At 38.6% G+C, this 18,701-nt stretch overlaps 1 protein-coding gene across 1 annotated transcript in view; it reads left to right on the top strand.

The window, feature by feature from the left end:
* Window positions 1-3,637: 3,637 nt before the first annotated feature.
* LOC150084284 (cilia- and flagella-associated protein 300-like) overlaps window positions 3,638-18,701 on the top strand; it is a 39,972-nt gene continuing 24,908 nt past the window's right edge. The window contains exons 1-2 of the mRNA XM_090376172.1: window positions 3,638-3,759; window positions 10,385-10,466. Coding sequence (XP_090232298.1) covers window positions 3,638-3,759; window positions 10,385-10,466 — 204 coding nt within the window. The remainder of the gene's footprint in view (window positions 3,760-10,384; window positions 10,467-18,701) is intronic.

Below are 18,701 nucleotides of genomic sequence, written 5' to 3'. Positions count from 1 at the left end.
TAAACAGCTATACAGAGAAATAGTGGCCCAGCAAATCAGAATGTCTCATAATGATGGATTTTAACTTCTAGATGTTGGTTGGAATTTGTAGGTTGATTACGCACATTATAGCAAGACTTTTGTGGATTTCTTGGATGACTGTTTTCTACAGCAGCATGTTGGAGAGGCAACAAGAAGCAATAATCTTTATCTGGTTATCAGTAGTGTTGTGATTCTTCGTGCACTAAGAATCTGCAGGTAAAAGACCAACTGGGTGACAGTGATCACAGTGTATTAATGTGGAATTTAATTAAAGACAGAGCTACTGTAAAGGGAAAGGCTTTTGCTTTCGTGAGGGTCTAGAGAGGTCTCAGACAGTTTTTAAATTGTGTGCATCGGGATCAACTGATGTTGTTACCAACAGCAAATTCTAAATGGGAAGTATTCAGAGAAGTAATCGAAGAAGCTACTAGATTTTCATACCAACAAAGAAATACTGTTCAAGGCTTAGACCTAAATGGGTGTCAGATGAACTATTGAGACAGGTGGCAGAAAAAAGAGGCACCTGTGAGGTGATCTGATTGAGATGTATAAGGCCTTGAATGGTTTGAGCAGGCTCAGTGCTGACCGGATACTTCCGCTTGCTCAGATTAAGAACCTGAAGGGGCATAGATTCAAATTGAGGAAAGACAGTTGTAGAATAGATGTGCGGAAGTTTGCCTTTAGCCAGCGGGTAGTTGATTGCGGGAACAGACTTCCATCTGTTGTTGTTGTGGAAGTTGATAGCTTAAATAAATTTAAGGCTGAACTAGACAAATATTTGAAGTGACCGGATGGGTGAAATAGGAAGGCTTTTTTTTTTTTTTTTTGCTGATGCTGTATAAGCTTGCTTTCTTGCATCATATGCCTCAACTGATGCTAAAAAGAAGAGTGAATGGGATGCATATAAATTATCAGGTGACACAGAAGCCATTTGGTAGATGTAAATTAGTCTGTAATCAAGTCACAAAGGAGGCTACGCAAGCCAAGGCAGATGATGAGATGTCTCTGGCAAAGAATGCAAAGAAAAACAGCAAAGACTTCTATGCTTATAGTAACAGTAGAAGGAAGGATTTGAACAACATTGGGCCCATTGATGTTTATGGGTTAACTGTTAATGATAGTGCTCAGGTTGCGGACAAATTGAAAAGTATTTTTCATATATATTCACAAATGAGAAATTCTTTAGGGAAGTGGATGATAGAAGTTTATCAAACTTTAACGAGGAGCTAAATAACTTTGTGATAACTAAAGGAAAGTGGAGAAGAAATTGTTGAGGACAGTGTGGGGGTGGACGGAATCTATCCAATTATATTAAGGGAGGAAGCAAACCCTTAGCCATAATTATGAGAGCATCCTTGCTTTCATTGGCGGTTCTTATGGGCTGGAGAAGTGCAAATATATCTATCCCCAATTCATAAAGGGGGATCAAAAGGCTACATAAGTAAATACAGACATTTTAGCTTACCGTGTGTTCTAGGGAAAATAATGACATCAATGGTTAAAGAAATAATGCAGAACCATTTGGACAGGCATGCAATTATGCTGCAATAACAGCATGGATTTGTCAAGGGGCGGGATTGTCTAACCAATTTAATAGGTTATTGTGATGCAATTACCAAGGAACTGGGTACAAAAAATAATTTTGACATCATTACATCGATTTCAGGAAGGCTTATGGTACTGTTGCGCATAAAATGCTGCTGCTGTACAAACTGCAGCAATGGGGTATTAAAGGAAAGTTACCGCTATTGATAAATGGATGGTTAAGTGGAAGGCAGAGAATGGTTATCAATGGGCACTGCTCTTCGTGGATTACTGTTATTGGTGGAGTTTCCCAATGATGGGTCCATTGTTGTTTTCAATATTTATCAATGATTTTGATGAAGGTATATCAGGCTTAATGTCTAATTTTGCAGATGATAAAAAGGTCACCAGGGAAGTTAACGACAATCATAGGGTGAGCTACTGCAACAAGACCTAGGAAAATCGAGACGATGGGCTGAGAAATGGCAGTCGAAGTTTAACATTGACAAATGCCAGGTACTGCACATATGGGTAGCAATATTAACTACCCATATGTGGGTAGTTGATATTTCTCCACTAACCTGAGTGTAGTATCGCATAATCAGCTGTGCGATACTACACTCAGGCTAGTGGAAAATGAAAAAAGCTTTGGGGCAATTGTCAGACATGAAATTCTCTGAGCAGTGGAGTCATGCGGCCTGGATAACTCATGAGGTTTTCTATCAATTACAGAAACTTTGCTAGCAGGGATGAGGAGGTGGTAATCTCTTTGTACCAGAGGCGGACTGGGTCAAACGTTCTTAACGGGAAAAACTTATAGCGGCCTTATACTAGTGTTTATGGCTAAAATCACTCTGGCTTACATCGGTTTCCGGCTTCCAGTCCATCCCTGCTTTGTACAAGGCTATGGTTGGGCCGCATCTTTCGTACTGTATACAGTGCTCAAGATTGGTTGGTTTTTACAATCTGGTACCTGTTCCGATCGATCCTTGTGAGTACAGTATATTGACAGGCCTAGCCCCGTCAATATACTGTACTCGCAAGGATTGATCGGCGTGGAGTTCTGATTGGGGTGTTTAAAATCTTGAATGGATTGAGTAAGCTGAACGTTCATGGTGTACTTCTACTTGCTGAGAGTGCACACCTGGGACATAAATTCAAGTTGAGGAAGGTAGTTGCAGGATTGATGTGCAGAACGTTGCCTTCAGCTAGCGGGTGGTTGATTGTTGGAACAGACTTTCATCTGTTGTTGTGGAAGTGGATGGGCTGGATAAATTCAAGGAAGAACTAGACAGATCCTTGAAGGGTACGGACAGGTGAACGTTTTTTTTTTTTTTTTTTTGACAAATGCTATATAAGCTTGCTTTCTTGCATCATTTGCAGCACTACTAATCTTACTATTATTTTTCATGGCTTTATTTATTTTATTTTAATATTATTATTATTTTTTTTTTTTTGATTGTGCTATGACTGTTTGGATTTTGAAAAATTCAAGGGTCATATCCGAAGGTTCCAGGTTTGGGAGTTTCTGTTTCATAATTACTTGGATTGTCGGGTTTTAATCCTTGCTCATCATAACTGTAGAATTTTGTACTCCAGCACCTCTGCTACTATCGCCGTGTGCAAGTGTCGGCAGTTGTCCTGCGATCAACGCAAATTTGGGAACTGGTACGCCGACACGCAGTCGTTGGTGGGACGGCATCAGCTTTCACGCCGCTTCGCCATCGTTACTTGCCGCAAATATGCTTGGGAAATCGGTCACGTGACAACTGATGCTCGCTTCGGCATGGCGGAAACTGGTGCTCGTTCATAACTGACGCTTCGGCGTGGTTGTGGGGCAGCGAGGGAGGGCGGAAGGTGTCACGTGACAGAAGCTGAACGTAAGCAAGTGGGAGGAGCGAACGTTGTCGATCACTGCAGTGACGTAGGCCTCCTCAGTCTAGTAAACCGGATGCGTACCAGGTTCCAAAGATCAACCCTAGATTTTTTTAAAGGGTGATCAAGATAAAAATAAAATGAAATAAAACACGTCACACGTCCGTTCTAGTATATTGTTAAACAGAGCGTTGCTATAGAAACCAAACAACTCAGCATGGCTTTTCAACTGTTTGAACGGCATTGTGAAAATCGTCCCGTGTTTACGTTCTCATATCTTGGGAATAAAGCATTCAAATCTTTAGAAGAGCGGACGGTTAACGAGCTTCTAATGAAATGGTAGCTGATCATTTTACTTTTAGTTGGTATTTTTGTAAATGTACATAAGTATACATATAAGTATATCGGCGTTCCCAATCGTTTTCTTTGATGGTTGGAGACTGTATAGGTAATTTTTACTAGCATGACAGTAAAATGGTATAATATAAAACAAGATGTTCTTAGGATGGATGTTTTCCGCAGCAGCATGTTCGAGAGGCAACCAGAGACGGTAATACTCTTGATCCGGTTATCAGCAGTGATCATTCGTCTTTAAAGACGAATAGTGGTTCCAGATAAAGGAACCACTAAGTGGCAGTGATTACAGTTACTGACGTGGAATTTACTTAAAGATATAATTACCATCCGGGTACGGCGCCTCCGTAGCCAGGTGGGAAGGAGCAGCAGTGCGTAGTACACGCTTCTTGATTAGACCGGGGTTCGAACCCGTCATCACCAAATACGGAGGATGCGGAAAGGTCAGGGAATGACCACCACATATCCCGGAGCAATATGGCTTTAGTTGCTAATGCTCCTAAAAACCAAATAACAAACAACAACAAACAACCATCCGGGTAAAGGAAGGAGTTTTTGCTTCCTTAAAAGTCACTACAGCGATCTCAGACAGTTTTTGAATTCTGTACAGTGGGACCAACTGATGATGTTACCAACAGCAAATTCTAAGTGAGAAGCATTCAAGGAATTAATCATGGAAATTACTAGACTTCACACCAACTAAGAAATATTGTTCAAGGTTTAGGCATAAATGGTTGTCAAACGAACTAATGAGACTCGTGGTAGAGAAGAAAAATGCATGGGATGCATATAAATTATCAGACGACACAAGCCTATTGCAGATTTATTTTTGTGACTAATCAAGTCACAAATGAGATTAGGCAAGTGAAGGTAGATTATGAAAAATCTTTGGCAAAGAATGCTAAGAAAAACAGCAAGGATTTCTTTACTTATATAAACCCTAAAAGAAAGGGGATGAATCAAATTGGTCCACTTGATATCGATTATTTGACTGTTGATGATCCTGCTCAGATAGCAAACAAACTGAATGAGTATTTTGCATCTACATTCACACACACGGAGAGTTATTAAGGAAGGAAAATGCCAGAATTTTATCAAATTGTAACAGTGTGCTTAATGATTTTGTAATAACTGAGAGCAAAGTGGAGGAGAAATTGTTAAAGTTAAACATAAGAAAGGCACCTGGGGTAGATGGAATCTATCCAGTTATATTAAAGGAGGTGGCAAAGGAACTAAGCAAACGCTTAGCCATAATTATGTGAGCATCTTTGGACTCGGGAAGTACCCATGGACTGGAGATTTGCAAATGTATCCCCAATTCACAAAGGGGTATCAGACCAGTTAGTTCAATTTCTGTTCCGAGTAAAATAATGGAGTCACTGGTTAAAGAAGCATTGCAGGATCATCTAGACAAGATTGCAACAATAATTCAGACACGGCATCGGTTTGTTAAGGGAAAGTTTTGTTTGACAAATTTGATTGGATACTGTGATGTTGTTTCAAAGGAACTGGATGCAAAATATAATTTTGGTATCATATAATTAGATTTCAGGAAAGCTTTAGACACTGTTGTGCATGGAAGACTACTGTACAAATTGGAGCAGAATGGTATTAAGGGTAAGTTGCTACAATGGATAAAAGGGTGGTTGAGTGGGAGAAGACAGAGGGTGGTAATCAATGGATACTGCTCTTCATGGACTAATGTTATTAGTGGGGTCCCACTGGGTTCTGTGTTGGGTCCACTGTTGTTTTGTATATTTATTAATGATATTGATGAAGATATATCAGACTTAGTGTCGAAGTTTGCAGATGATACAAAGGTTGGCAGGGTTGTTAATGACGGTAATAGCAGTGTGCTACTGCAACGGGATCTTTAAAATTTAGGCAGATGGGCTGAGAAGTGGCAACTGAAGTTTAACATTGAGAGTTAAAAAAATGAATAGAAAATGCTTAAAAACGGTACTCACCTTGTATAAATCTGCAATAAATTTATTGGTAGATGGTGGCTAAATTTAGGTTGTAAGAAGCATTAAAAAGAACTAAGGCAAAGAATGGGGTAAAAATATTTAAAACAGATTTTAAAATGAGCGCAAGGAAGTAGGAGTGCAAATCTCCAATCCTTGGTTGTCATAAAAAAGTTGAAGGATGCGAATGAAAAAAAAATAAAAATATATATTGAAAAAAAGAGAGAAGACCGGTGGTGCCAAATTCTTTTTAATGCTTCTTCCAACCTAAATTTAGCCACCATCTACCAATAAATTTATTGCAGATTTATACAAGGTGAGTACCGTTTTTTAAGCATTTGCTATTCATTTTTTTAGTCAGATTTATCACGGTATTATAAGACTACTATAATTTCACCATTGAGAGCTATTAAGGGATATGGGTAGAATGGGTAGAAGCTGTTTAACTAGACCAACATGGTGGTTGCTGAAAAGATCTCAGTTGCTGTGGCTGATATGGCATGAAATCAACATTCTTCTGTTAGCACCAAGGTGGTGTCAAGATAGTTTAACATTCTGTGGCCAACTGTTTGTACTTCTTTGATCCATCATTCACTAGTACACCCATAAGGTCTGTGCAGTGTAGTGTTGAACATGGCAAAACCCCATGACCTGCTCTTGCAGACAGGCTGCAAGAGCAGGTCATGGGGTTTTGTCAATGATATACAGGAATTTTGCTAGCAGGGAAAAGAAAGTGATTATCCCTTTGTATAAGGCAATGGTCAGGCTAGGTCTTGAGTACTGCATACAGGTCTGGAGGCCTCATTTTAGGAAGGATGTAGATTTGCTTGACTGTGTAGAGAGAAGGGCAAGAAGATTGGTGATTGGAATGAAGGGATCCTCTTACCAAGAGTGGCTTAAGTTCTGCAAATTACAATGTCTGGAGACTAGGCACCAGCGAGGTGATCTGATTGAGGTGTATAAGGCCTTGAATGGGTTGAGTATGCTGAATTCTGATAGGATTCTTCCACTTGCCCAGATTACGAACCTAAGGGGGCATAAATTCAAATTGAGTATAGATAGTGGTAGAATAGATTGCCTTTAGCCAGCCAGTGGTTAATTGCTGGAACAAACTTCTATCTGTCATTGTGGAAGTTGATAGCTTAAATAAATTAAAAGAGGAACTGGACAAACTTTTAGAGGGAATGGTTGTGTGAATTGTTTTTATTTTATTTATTTATTATTATTTCATTTTTTTGGCTGATGCTACATAAGCTCATATGCTTGCTTTCTTGCATCACATGCCCTTATTTCTATTACTAATTCCCCCCCCTATCATTCTTTCACCAACAGTTTGAGCAATTCGTTAAGTGCCATTAATAAGATTATGAATAGTTATACTGGCATGACACTGACTTGAATATTTAAATTGTACAAATTAATTATGATAAACTGTCATGGCCCACTGTGTGTATGTGTGTGTGTGTATATATATATATATATATATATATATATATATATATATTGTTGCTACCAGGGGAAAATTGGCATTGTGTGAAGGTTTGAAATTGGAATTCAAATCTAACCTCATCACATTAGCATCACTGACGCTTCTGAGAGAATTTAAAAACAAATGACAAATGGATTTGAGTCAACCATTTCAAGTCAATTGAGCTCAAAATGGTATTCTAAAAGAAGGATTGGGTTTTTATTATTATTACTTGACATATAGCGTAAGGGAAGCTTGAGACGTATGCTGCACCAAACAAAAAACATTTCCGAGTTACCCTGAGAGAGAGAGAGAGAGAGAGAGAGAGAGAGAGAGAGATCAGAAGTAGAAGGAAATCACCAAGAGAAGTATCTGGAAAGGATAGAGGTCAAAGTGTAAAGTGTGTTAGTTGTCTGACGGCACCAGGGGTTTCCCCCATCTCTGTGTTGTATTCTTTGCAAGTGACACAGAACTCTGTGGAGGCCAGAGATTTAAAAAGTGTGTGGGGAGTGGTCTGTTGTGTAGCGTTATGTTCTGTTGTTTCTCTGACCATTTAGCTATTGGGACCCACCGTTGCCCACACTTTTCCACGAGGAGGCAGGTCAGGCACCCAGTAGATCATTTGAGTACTCTGACAGGCTCCACCACCTAATTTCTCAGGATTTCAGTGGAAAGCCTTAAAAAGGGTGGGGGGGGGGGAGTGCACTACAGTTTGGCCGAAAGAGATTTACAAGAAAGCGGTAGAATTTAGATGTTCATTAGAATTTGGCGGCATTGTTAAGGGGGTGTACTCAGTCGGTTTAGTGAGAGGGTGACTGAAGACTGAGGGAAAACAGATAGAAGAATAGGGACAATAGAGTAGGCATCCCCAAAGAGGTCAGTGGAGACGAGCCCCACCAGGCAAATTATGGGGGGAGGCAGGGAAGGGAGGAGACAGAGACCCCTCTCTCTGAGGATGGGTTTTAAAGGGAACTGGGTTAGAGTAACCAGGTCAGATCACCAAATGCCGTGTCGGCAGCAAAGCCGCAGTATGTCTTCATTGGTGATGGTTGTCAAATCCATGTAGTGTCGAATCTGGTAGGAAGGTCAAACTGCCCGTCCTGCTCTAGGGGCGGAACATGTTAGCTAGTAGTGAAGAACCCACCAGGCAAAGGAGTGGGAGAGAGACACACATTTACTCCATTCACAATCCTCTCATTTTTTTTTTTGTTTTTAAAGTTTTATACATAAAATATATATATATTATTATTATTTTTTTCACTCACACTCATTCATCTTCTCACACACCGGGGAGGATGCAATGATGTGTAGTGTAAATTTAAATATTAATTAAAACTAGGGTTAGTGTGCACTTAACTGTAGCATTTATGGTTTGTGTTCTTTTTCTCACACACTTACACATACATTCTTCTGACTTTCATTTCATGTATTCAATTCTCGCCCCCTGCACCACACTTCCCAGGCACCCCAACCCACTGCAATTCCTCAGTTGTGGTGCAGGCCCAGTCGCAAGTCCCCTGCATATTCTACTCATTCTGTCTTTCATTCTCATTCATTCATTCTTCTTTCATTCTACATTGCATCCCCTTGTTATTAGCTTACTTGGAGGTCAATAGAAGATAGAGTTCAATGACATGGGTAGGGAACATGTTGTTATTATTATTAACTATATGATGCAAGGAAGCCTGAGGCTTATGCTGCACCAGCCAAAAAAAAAATTCCGAATTACCCTGAGAGAGAGAGAGAGAGAGAGAGAGAGAGAGAGAGAGAGAGAGAGAGAGAGAGAGAGAGAAGCAAAGAGGAATTACCAAGAAAGAGAAGCATGATGATATCCAGCTCAGGACCCTGGGTTTACAAATCCCATACTCACCAGATGTGAGGCCCTGGGGTTATTTTGTGGACCACTGAGGCTCATTTTAAGTTAAGTGGCAGTGTGAATACTCACAATTGTCATGTGTTGAGCAAGATGATAATCAGTTTCAAGTGATGCCAAAAAAGGCTTCACCAGTGTCCATATGTTGCCATTTGTGTGGGTTTACAGTGAGTTTTGTAAATGGACAATTTTTTTGAAGTTTGAATTCATACAAAATAGGTGACTGAAGACAGGAGAGAGAGAAATAGAGAGAGGAGCCTTATACACTTCACATCAATACACCTTAATCAGATCACTTTGCAGGTGCCTAGTCTCCAGATGCTGCAGTTTGCAGAAATTAAGCCTTTCTTGGTAAGAGCAACTCGTTGCTTCTCTCATCAATCTCGTTCCCCTTCTCTGTACTTGTTCCATTCCAGCAGCTGTACATACTTCTTAAAATTAGGCTTCCATACCATTGCCTTATACAAGGGGATAATCATCTCCTTATTCTTACTAGCAAAATTCCCGTATGTCATTGACAAGACACCATGTCCTGCTCTGGCCTGTTTGTACTGCTCAGAAAACTTCATATCTGACTGCACAATTACCCCCAGGTCTTTTTCATTCTCTACCACCTTGAGTGTAGTACTGCACATTTGGTACATTTCTCTGGAGTTACTTCTACCCATATGGAGTACTTTGCATTTGTCAAGGAAGTTTGTTCCAGCAATTAACCCCCTGCTGGCTAAAGGCAAATTTCCACACACTTATTCTACAACTGTCTTTCCTCAGTTTGAATTAATGCCCCCTCAGGTGTGTAATCTGAGCAAGAGGAAGAATCCCATCAGTATTGAGCTTGTTCAAACCATTCAAGACCTTATGCACCTCAATTTGATCTCCTTGTATGTGCCTAGTCTCCAAACACCGAAATTTTCAGAACTTAAGCCTTTCTTGGTAAGAACAACCCTTTTTTTTCACTCACCAATCTTGTTCCCCTTCTCTGTACTCATTCCAGCAGCTCTAATATTTCCTAAAATGAGGAAAACAGACCTGTATGCAGTACTCAAGGTGTGGCGTGACCATTGCCTTATACAAGGCAACGATCAGGCCACAATTCAGCAAAATTCCTCTATATCATTGACAAGACCTCATGAGCTACTCTTGCAGTCCATGTGCACTGCTCAGAAAACTTCATATCTGTCTGCACAATAACCCCAATGTCTTTTTCATTTTCAATTAAATAGGTTACTCTAAATTTAACTATATTTATTTATATTTAATATCTTATTAATTCTTTATTATTAATCACATTTAATTACATCTAAGGGCAATAAAAGGAGGATTAAGTCTTCAAGAATATGAATTTGATCAGCCATATATCACCTTTCTGAAGAATGATTTTGCATCGGTAAGTACAAAATTTTGTGCTGACAAGTCCTACTTCTCTCTCTTAGGGTTACTTAGAAAATTTTTTTTTTTTTTTTGGCTGATGCAGCAAAAGCCTCAGGCTTCCTTGTACCATATGGCTAATGATGATGATAATTACTATATATGTATCCCTTCACATGCTTGTGAAGGGATACATATATAGTATTCGTAGTGAAAAATCACACGCAAAGGATGCACGGACAGTCTAAGGCTAACAATACTGCATTAAAATTATATTTAATCTATGAATTTATTTTTTCCATATAAATTTTTGTATGGAAAGAAGAAATAATAATTGCTGGATTTATATTGCCATGCCAAACAAAATTTCATTGAAATTTTGTTTCACATGACAGATATGTTTAATGAGCCCAAATGCAAAATTTCATGAAAATCCATCCACTGGGAGTCTCTCCATTACGTATGGACGGACATGGTGAGGACAGTAGGTGCTTAGCATATACGTAAATGCTCCTCAAAATTAATGAAATTAATACCTTTGGTGTGTTCTAAATTATTTTAATTTTCAATGCTAATTTTCTTAAATGAAAACTTATATTAGAATATCAAAAGATTTTGCTATAAACATAAATGCACATATCCAAGAGTAATAAAGAAAAGTTGCACATAAACCAACTAATCTTGTCATCAGAGGGAAACCGGGCATTCTACTGAAGGTAGGAGCACTGTTGCCTTCAGTGAAAGTTGAAGCTGTACATATCATGTGCTCTTTTTACTGTGTTCATTATAAGTAGTGATCTAGCTTCGTGTGAACCTGAAATGTGTAACTGTCAAAATGTTGAAAATATATGAAACAGTCATAAAACACATCATGTCACACAACTATAAATAAACAGGTTTTCAAAAAGTCGTTTATATTGCATTGAATGTTATGAATCACTTCACAGTGAGTTACCCTTAAACTTCGAATAAGTAACACTTTCTCTAGGAGAAATATATAGTGTTACTTATTCTCAGTGGAGTGCCATCACCAAAATGACACTGTTAATCCTGAGTGAAAGGACTGGCTGTTTGGAGTGTGCCCACCCACAGATGAGGAGACAACTCTCTCCTATCTTTGAAATGGTGTCAGCTGGGTAATGGCATCCAACTGAGAATAAGTAAGATTATATGTCTCTCAGGGAAGTATTACTTATTTAAAGTTTAAAGGCTAGAGAAACAAAAATTTAATGTCTTATAATTTATAGTATATCGAAATAAAAGCAGAAGTTACTGTATAACTAGCTGGAGCAGATTGGGAGGATAAAACTTACCTGGAAAATATCCATGAGTGGCCCATTAAGTTACATAAATTTTACTATTCTATTTATTTAAAAGAGTGTCACTGCTCTGACAGCCATTTTGCCACGACTTCCACCAAATCAGAGATCAAATTAGATCAGAAGTAATTCTACATACTGTGAGAATAGTTGATAAAAGATCAATGAAGTTAAAGTAGCACTTCATATTTCTTTTTACGAGAGAAATAAGTGGTGCTCAAAATTTGTTCTTACAAAAAATATAAAGTTGAACTACAAACAATTGGAGATATGAATTTATACTACTTATGAGTGAACTAAAACCATATAAATATGTTCTCTTTCACATACTTAGAACAATTCCACTGTTCTACATAAATTCACATCTCCTATTTGCCTGAAGTTCACCATATTGTATTTTTCAAAAGGATTTTGACCCCCCCCCCCCCTTTTAAGGATCGGATTGATAAATATGCATTAGAAACCTAATTTAAGTTCCCTAGTTTAAGATTTTTTTCACATTTATGGTACATTTTTGTGGAAAGCGATCCATATATGTATTGTATTATTTTCCTAAAGTTAATGTACCTTGATTTAAAGTTTTACTCATAAAGGTATAGCATTGAGGGCGCTGACTCTCTTTAAAAATTACAGCTGTGAATTACAGGCTCCGAAAAAGCGATAAGTGTTTGCCTTTTTATTTACCTAATTGTTATTTTATATTGTACTTTATATGTAGTCTTATAGTTATTGTTATGCTGGTTATTTTTAATTTAGATAAAGAGTTTTTGTAGATTACTACTTAATATACGTAAAACCATTATTTCATTTGAATCTTGCAGCCATTGTTTTTGTATAGAGTAGTAGTGAATTCAAATTTTTAATTGTGATAACTAGGCAGCTCTAACGTATCAATATATAGTGTAATACGCATCACTGCATTTAGGATTCTATTCGATAGCTTAGTATTGACAATTAATTAATTAAATTTATTAATCTTATTAATTTAAAATATCATGCCCCAGACCAGAGCAGCAAAGCAACGGGCACAAAGTGGCAGGAATGCTGTGACTCGGGGGAGAACTGAGGGGGGGCAATTATCCAACACATCACAGCCTAAAAAAATGTGAAACTTGTGAAATGTTTGCTGAATTCTCTGGAACAGAACATGATCTAGCCAAGGAGGATGTCTTTGTGTGTGTGTGTGCCAGGTGCAGAGAGTGTCTAGAAATTAGGCATCAACTCAGCATTCTACTGGGCATCTATGAGAGCTTGAGGTGTAGGGTAGATACCCTCGAAGAAATTAATATGTGGAGTTCATCAAGCTCTCAGCTGCCCAACTCAATGCCAGAGCTCACTCCTGGGCATCAGGCAACACAGCGGCAGAATGTGCTGGTCCCAAAGGAACTAGTTATTGTTGGTGACTCTATTGTCAGGGAGATGGGGAATATATTGTGTAAAAAGGATAGATGGAACAGGACCAGTGTATGTCTGCCAGGGGCAAAAGTTGATGACATTGTAAAGCATATATCATCTTTTAAGGGCACAAAAGGTGATATTATTGTACATGTTGGCACCAATGACATTAAGAGTAGGAGATCTGCAGATTTACTTAACAAGTGCAGGTCATTGTTGCAAAAAAGTCGTGAAATAGGGTTAAATTTGAAAGTGTCTGCAATTCTGCCCAGACATGATAGGAGGGAGTACATGATGAGAGCCTTGTCAATCAATTCGGCCCTGGAGGAAATGTGCAAGGGTCAAGGGGTAAATTTTTTTTTTTTCAACCTTGTCTGTGCTTGTTAACAGGAGAGACTGCTTCTACAGGGATGGGATACACTTAAAAAGAAAGGGTGCAAGAATATTTGCTGATGCTATCGAGGCAGTGTTAGGTGGGTCGGACAGCTGCTAGCTTGGGGGTATTCACAGACTAAAAGGTTAAAAGTAGCTGCAGGCAGAGGTGAAGGTGATTCTTGCACAACTTCTGTTAGAATAAATAGCAACCTGGAGCGTGGGGTGCTGGGGGTTTCAGGGACTGATGGCAGTCATCGTGAAACAGGTAGGTATATGGGATGTGTTAGGGTAACTAGGAATAGGATTAGGTGAATGTATGCTTGCATGTATACCAATGCTAGAAGTATAGTAAATAAATTTGATGAATTTGAGATGTTGGTCAAGACATCAAAGGAGGATATTGTTGGGATATCAGAGACGTGGTGTCACACTGATATTAGGAATGCAGAATTGGAATTTGGGGAGTACAATGTGTACAGAAGGAGGATAGACAGGATAGGAAGGGAGGTGTTATGCTGTTAATTAATAAAAACATAAAATCAAAAGAAGTGCATCCAGTTGATATAGATGAACAGTGCACTGTTGAGTCAGTTTGGTGTGACATAAGCATTGCGAAAGCAAAAATAAGAGTAGGAGTGTGTTATAGGCCTAATAACTTGAATGAGTACAATGAACAATTGTACAGAGAAATAGAGTGGGCTAGTAAATCAGAATGTCTTATAATGGGGGATTTTAACTTCCCAGATATTGACTGGAACTTGTGGGTTGGTCACTCACACACTAGTAAGACTTTTGTGGATTTATTGGATGATTGTTTTCTGCAGCAGCTTGTTCAAGAGGCAACCAGAGAGGGTAATACTCCTGATCTGATTTGGTTATCAGCAGTGATCATTCGTGTTATGTTATTTGGTTTTTTTAGGGGCATTAGCAACTAAGGCCATATTGCTCCGGGGATATGCGGTGGTCATTCCCTGACCTTTCTGCATCCTCCATATTTGGTGGTGATGGGCTTGAACCCCGGTCTAATCAAGAAGCATGTGCTACGCACTGCTGCTCCTTCCCACCTAGCTACCGAGGCGCCGATCATTCGTGTATTAAGAATTTGCAGATAAACGAACCACTAGGTGGCAGTGATCACAGTGTACTGATGTGGGATTTACTTAAAGATATAATTACCATAAGGGGTAAAGGAAAGGATTTTTGCTTCCATAAAGATGAGTACAGTGGTCTCAGACAGTTTTTAAATTCTGTACAGTGGGATCAACTGACGATGTTACCAACAGTAAATTCTAAGTGGTAAGCATTCAAGGAATTAATCTTGGAAGCTACTAAAAGTTTCATACTTATTAAGAAATATTGTTCAAGGTTTAGGCCTAAATGGTTATCAAATGAACTAATGAGATTTGTGACAGAGAAGAAAAATGCATGGGATGCATATAAATTATCAAATGACTCAGAAGGCTATGGCAGATATAAGATAGTCTGTAATTAGGTCACAAAGGAGGTTAGGCAGGCGAAGGCAGATTACGAGAAATCTTTGGCAAAAGATGCTAAGAAAAACAGAAAGGATTTCTTTACTTATATAAACTCTAAAAGGAAGGGGTTGAATCTGATTGGTCCACTTGATATCGATGGTTCGATTATTGATGATCCTGCTCAGATAGCAAACAAACTGAATGAGTATTTTGCATCTACATTCACACATGAGGAGTTATTAAGGTTTGAAAAATGGCAGAAGGTTATCAAATTGTAGCAGGGTGCTTAATGATTTTCTAATAACTGAGAGCAAAGTGGAGGAGAAATTGTTGAAGTTAAATATAAGAAAGGCACCTGGGGTGGATGAGATCTATCCAGTTATATTAAAGGAGGCAGCAAAGCAACTAAGCAAACCCTTAGCCATAATTATGAGAGCATCCTCGGACTCAGGGGAGGTCCCCATGGACTGGAGATGTGCAAATGTATCCCCAGTTCACAAAGGGGGGGGGATCGAAGGGTGACACGAGTAATTACAGACCAGTTAGTTTAACTTCTGTTCTGGGTAAAATAATGGAGTCACTGGTTAAAGATGCATTGCAGGATCATCTAGACAAGACTGCAGGAATAATTCAGACACAGCATGGGTTTGTTAAGGGAAAGTTTTGTCTGACAAATTTGATAGGATGTTATGATGTGGTTACAAAGAAACTGGATGCAAAAAATAATTTTGATATCATATATTTGGATTTCAGGAAAGCTTTTGACACTGTTGCGCATGGAAGACTATTGTACAAATTGGAGCAGAATGGTATTAAGGGTAAGTTGCTACAATGGATAAAAGGATGGTTGAGTGGGAGAAGACAGAGGGTGGTAATTAATGGGTGCTGCTCTTCGTTGACTAATGTTATTAGTGGAGTCCCACAGGGTTCGGTGTTGGGTCGTCTGTTGTTTTGTATATTTATCTGAGATATTGATGAAGGTATATCAAGCTTAGTGTCGAAGTTTGCAGATGATACAAAGGTTGGCAGGGTTGTTAATGACAGTAATGGCAGTGTGCTACTGCAACAGGATCTAGATAATTTGGGCAGATGGGCTAAGAAGTGGCAACTGAAGTTTAACCTTGACAAATGCAAAGTACTGCACATGGGTAGAAGTAACCCGAGAGAAAAATACCAACTGTGTGGTACTACACTTAAAGTGGTAGAAAATGAAAAAGACTTGGGAGTAATTGTGCAGTCAAATATGAAGTTTTCTGAGCAATGCAGACAGGCTGCCAGGGCAGGTCATGGGGTTTTGTCAATGATATATAGGAATTTTTCTAGCAGGGAAAAGGTGATTGTACCTCTGTATAAGGCAATGGTCAGGCCACGCCTTGAGTACTGCGTACAGGTCTGGAGACCTCATTTTAGGAAGGATGTAGATTTACTTGAGCGTGTACAGAGAAGGGCAACAAGATTGGTGAGGGGAATGAAGGGATCCTCTTACCAAGAGAGGCTTAAGTTCTGCAAATTGCAGTGGCTGGAGACTAAGCACCTGCACAGTGATCTGATTGAGGTGTATAAGGCCTTGAATGGATTGAAAACTCTGAATTCTGATGGGATCCTTCAACTTGTTTAGATTACGAACCTAAGGGGGTATAAATTCAAATTAAGAAAAGACAGATGTAGAATAGATGTGTGGAAATTTGGCTTTAGCCAGCAGGCGGTTAATTGGTGGAACAAACTTCCATCTGTCGTTGTGGAAGTTGATAGGTTAAATAAATTTAAGGAGGAACTGGACAGGCATTTGGAAGAAATGGTGTGTTTTTTTTTTTTTTTTTTTTTGGCTGATGTTGCATAAGCTCATACACTTGCTTTCTTGCATCACATGCCACTACTACTACTACTATTTCAAAACTGATACATTAAATCATACAGAGTTTTACCATCAGTTAAGGTACAAAGTTTTACTTGCATTTTATGTCCAAATTCATATATTTTAAAGCATTATACTAAAGTTTTATTTCAGAAAGGTGCCTAAAGAGCAGTTTGGAAGCATTATTTCATTTTATTTTTTTGGTGAAATATATATTGAGGAAAGATGTTGTAATTTCACTTCAGCCAAGGATAAACCTGACCTGCTAGCATCCCAATTTTCTTCCAGCTCATGTATTAATGATCTTGGTAAAACACCTCCCACCATTCCCAGCACTCCCCATTCAATGCCTCCTGTGGTTTTCCGTCAAAAGGATATCAGAAGGATTTTGATGAATCCCGATGCTAAGAAAGCTCCGGTAAATCCTATCCATAGTTTTGCCGATGATAGCACATTGCATTCCACTTTCCATTTTGAGAAACTTGTCCTGCTCAATCAGCTTCAACTTCTTGAAAATCTGCTACAAATTCCTTAAATGCCAATCTTCGGGTAATTCTCCAGTGGGGCAAAGACAACTTAGTTGATTTCAACCCTTCTAAAACTCAGTCTTGTCTTATATCTCGCAAAAAGGATTCTTCTGCTCCTATGCTTATCTTTAGTGACACTCCGATTTCTAGGCAAAATGATATATCTCTTTTGGGGATTACCCTGACTTCTAATCTCTCTTGGCACAAGCACATTACAAACATTGCTTCCTCTACATCTAAAAAACTTGGTTTTCTCTTTCGCTCTTGGCGCTGCTTTTCTTCCAAACAGCTGCTCACTCTGTATATATTGCAAATCCGCCCTGCCATGGAATATTGTTCCCATATCTGGGGTGGTGCCCCCAAAACCTCTCTCAGGCTTCTTGATTCAATTCAGAAGAGGGCAGTTAGGTTAGGTTAGTTAATAATTCCTTTCTAACAGTCTCTCTCCACTCGCTTTCTCATAGACATACTGTTTCTGCTGCATGCCTCTTCTACAGATACTTCCATGGGCACTGTTCTTCTGAATTGGCTTCTATAATTCCTGCTCTCTCTTTCAAAACAGTCCGAACACGTGCCACCACCAGCCAACATCTATTTACTGTCCAACTTCAAACCCACAGAACCAACTTTTCGTCTTCCTCATTTATTCATTCAACTGCTGTTTTCTGGAACAACCTTCCTTCATATGTATTTCCTGAAAATTACAGTCTACAGAAGTTCAAGTCCAATGTTAACAAAAATATCTTCTTTCGTCTTCTCAACCTCCAACCCAAGCACGGTATTAAGTACTATAGGTTCTAATACCTCATGTTTGGAGTTGACATAAAAAAAAAAAAATGATACGGCGTTAAAAAAAAACATACACAGACACACACCTATGTTAAATGGAGAATTAATTATGTTCTACCAGTGCGTAATGAGAATGTAGTGCTCTGTGAATGGAATTTATATAATACCATATTATTTTTACAGATTTCACCTCATAAATAATTTGAATCTTTGCAATCAAGTAAGTTATCATGAATTTATAGTGATACATATAGTAATGTACCATAAAATGTAGTTTATACATTATAAGCTTCCTACAAGATAATTTACAGGGTACCATTCAATACTGTAATTGCAGTTTGTTTCAGTAAAGTTCAGTATATTGTAGTTACACTCAGATTCCATTTAATCTATATTACTGTATTGTGCTTTACACACTATATACTCATGTTTTGTTGATAATAAGAAATAAATTACTTTGATGTTATATATACATGGCAGACATTTATTTTTTATCATATTTTATTCATATGTAACCTC

Source organism: Mastigoproctus giganteus, chromosome 6 (genome assembly GCF_048544385.1).
Source record: "Mastigoproctus giganteus isolate SK-2022 chromosome 6, ASM4854438v1, whole genome shotgun sequence".
NCBI lineage: Eukaryota > Metazoa > Arthropoda > Arachnida > Uropygi > Thelyphonidae > Mastigoproctus > Mastigoproctus giganteus.
The sequence above is the reverse complement of the archived record's forward strand: the minus strand, read 5'-3'. Positions and strand labels throughout refer to the sequence as shown.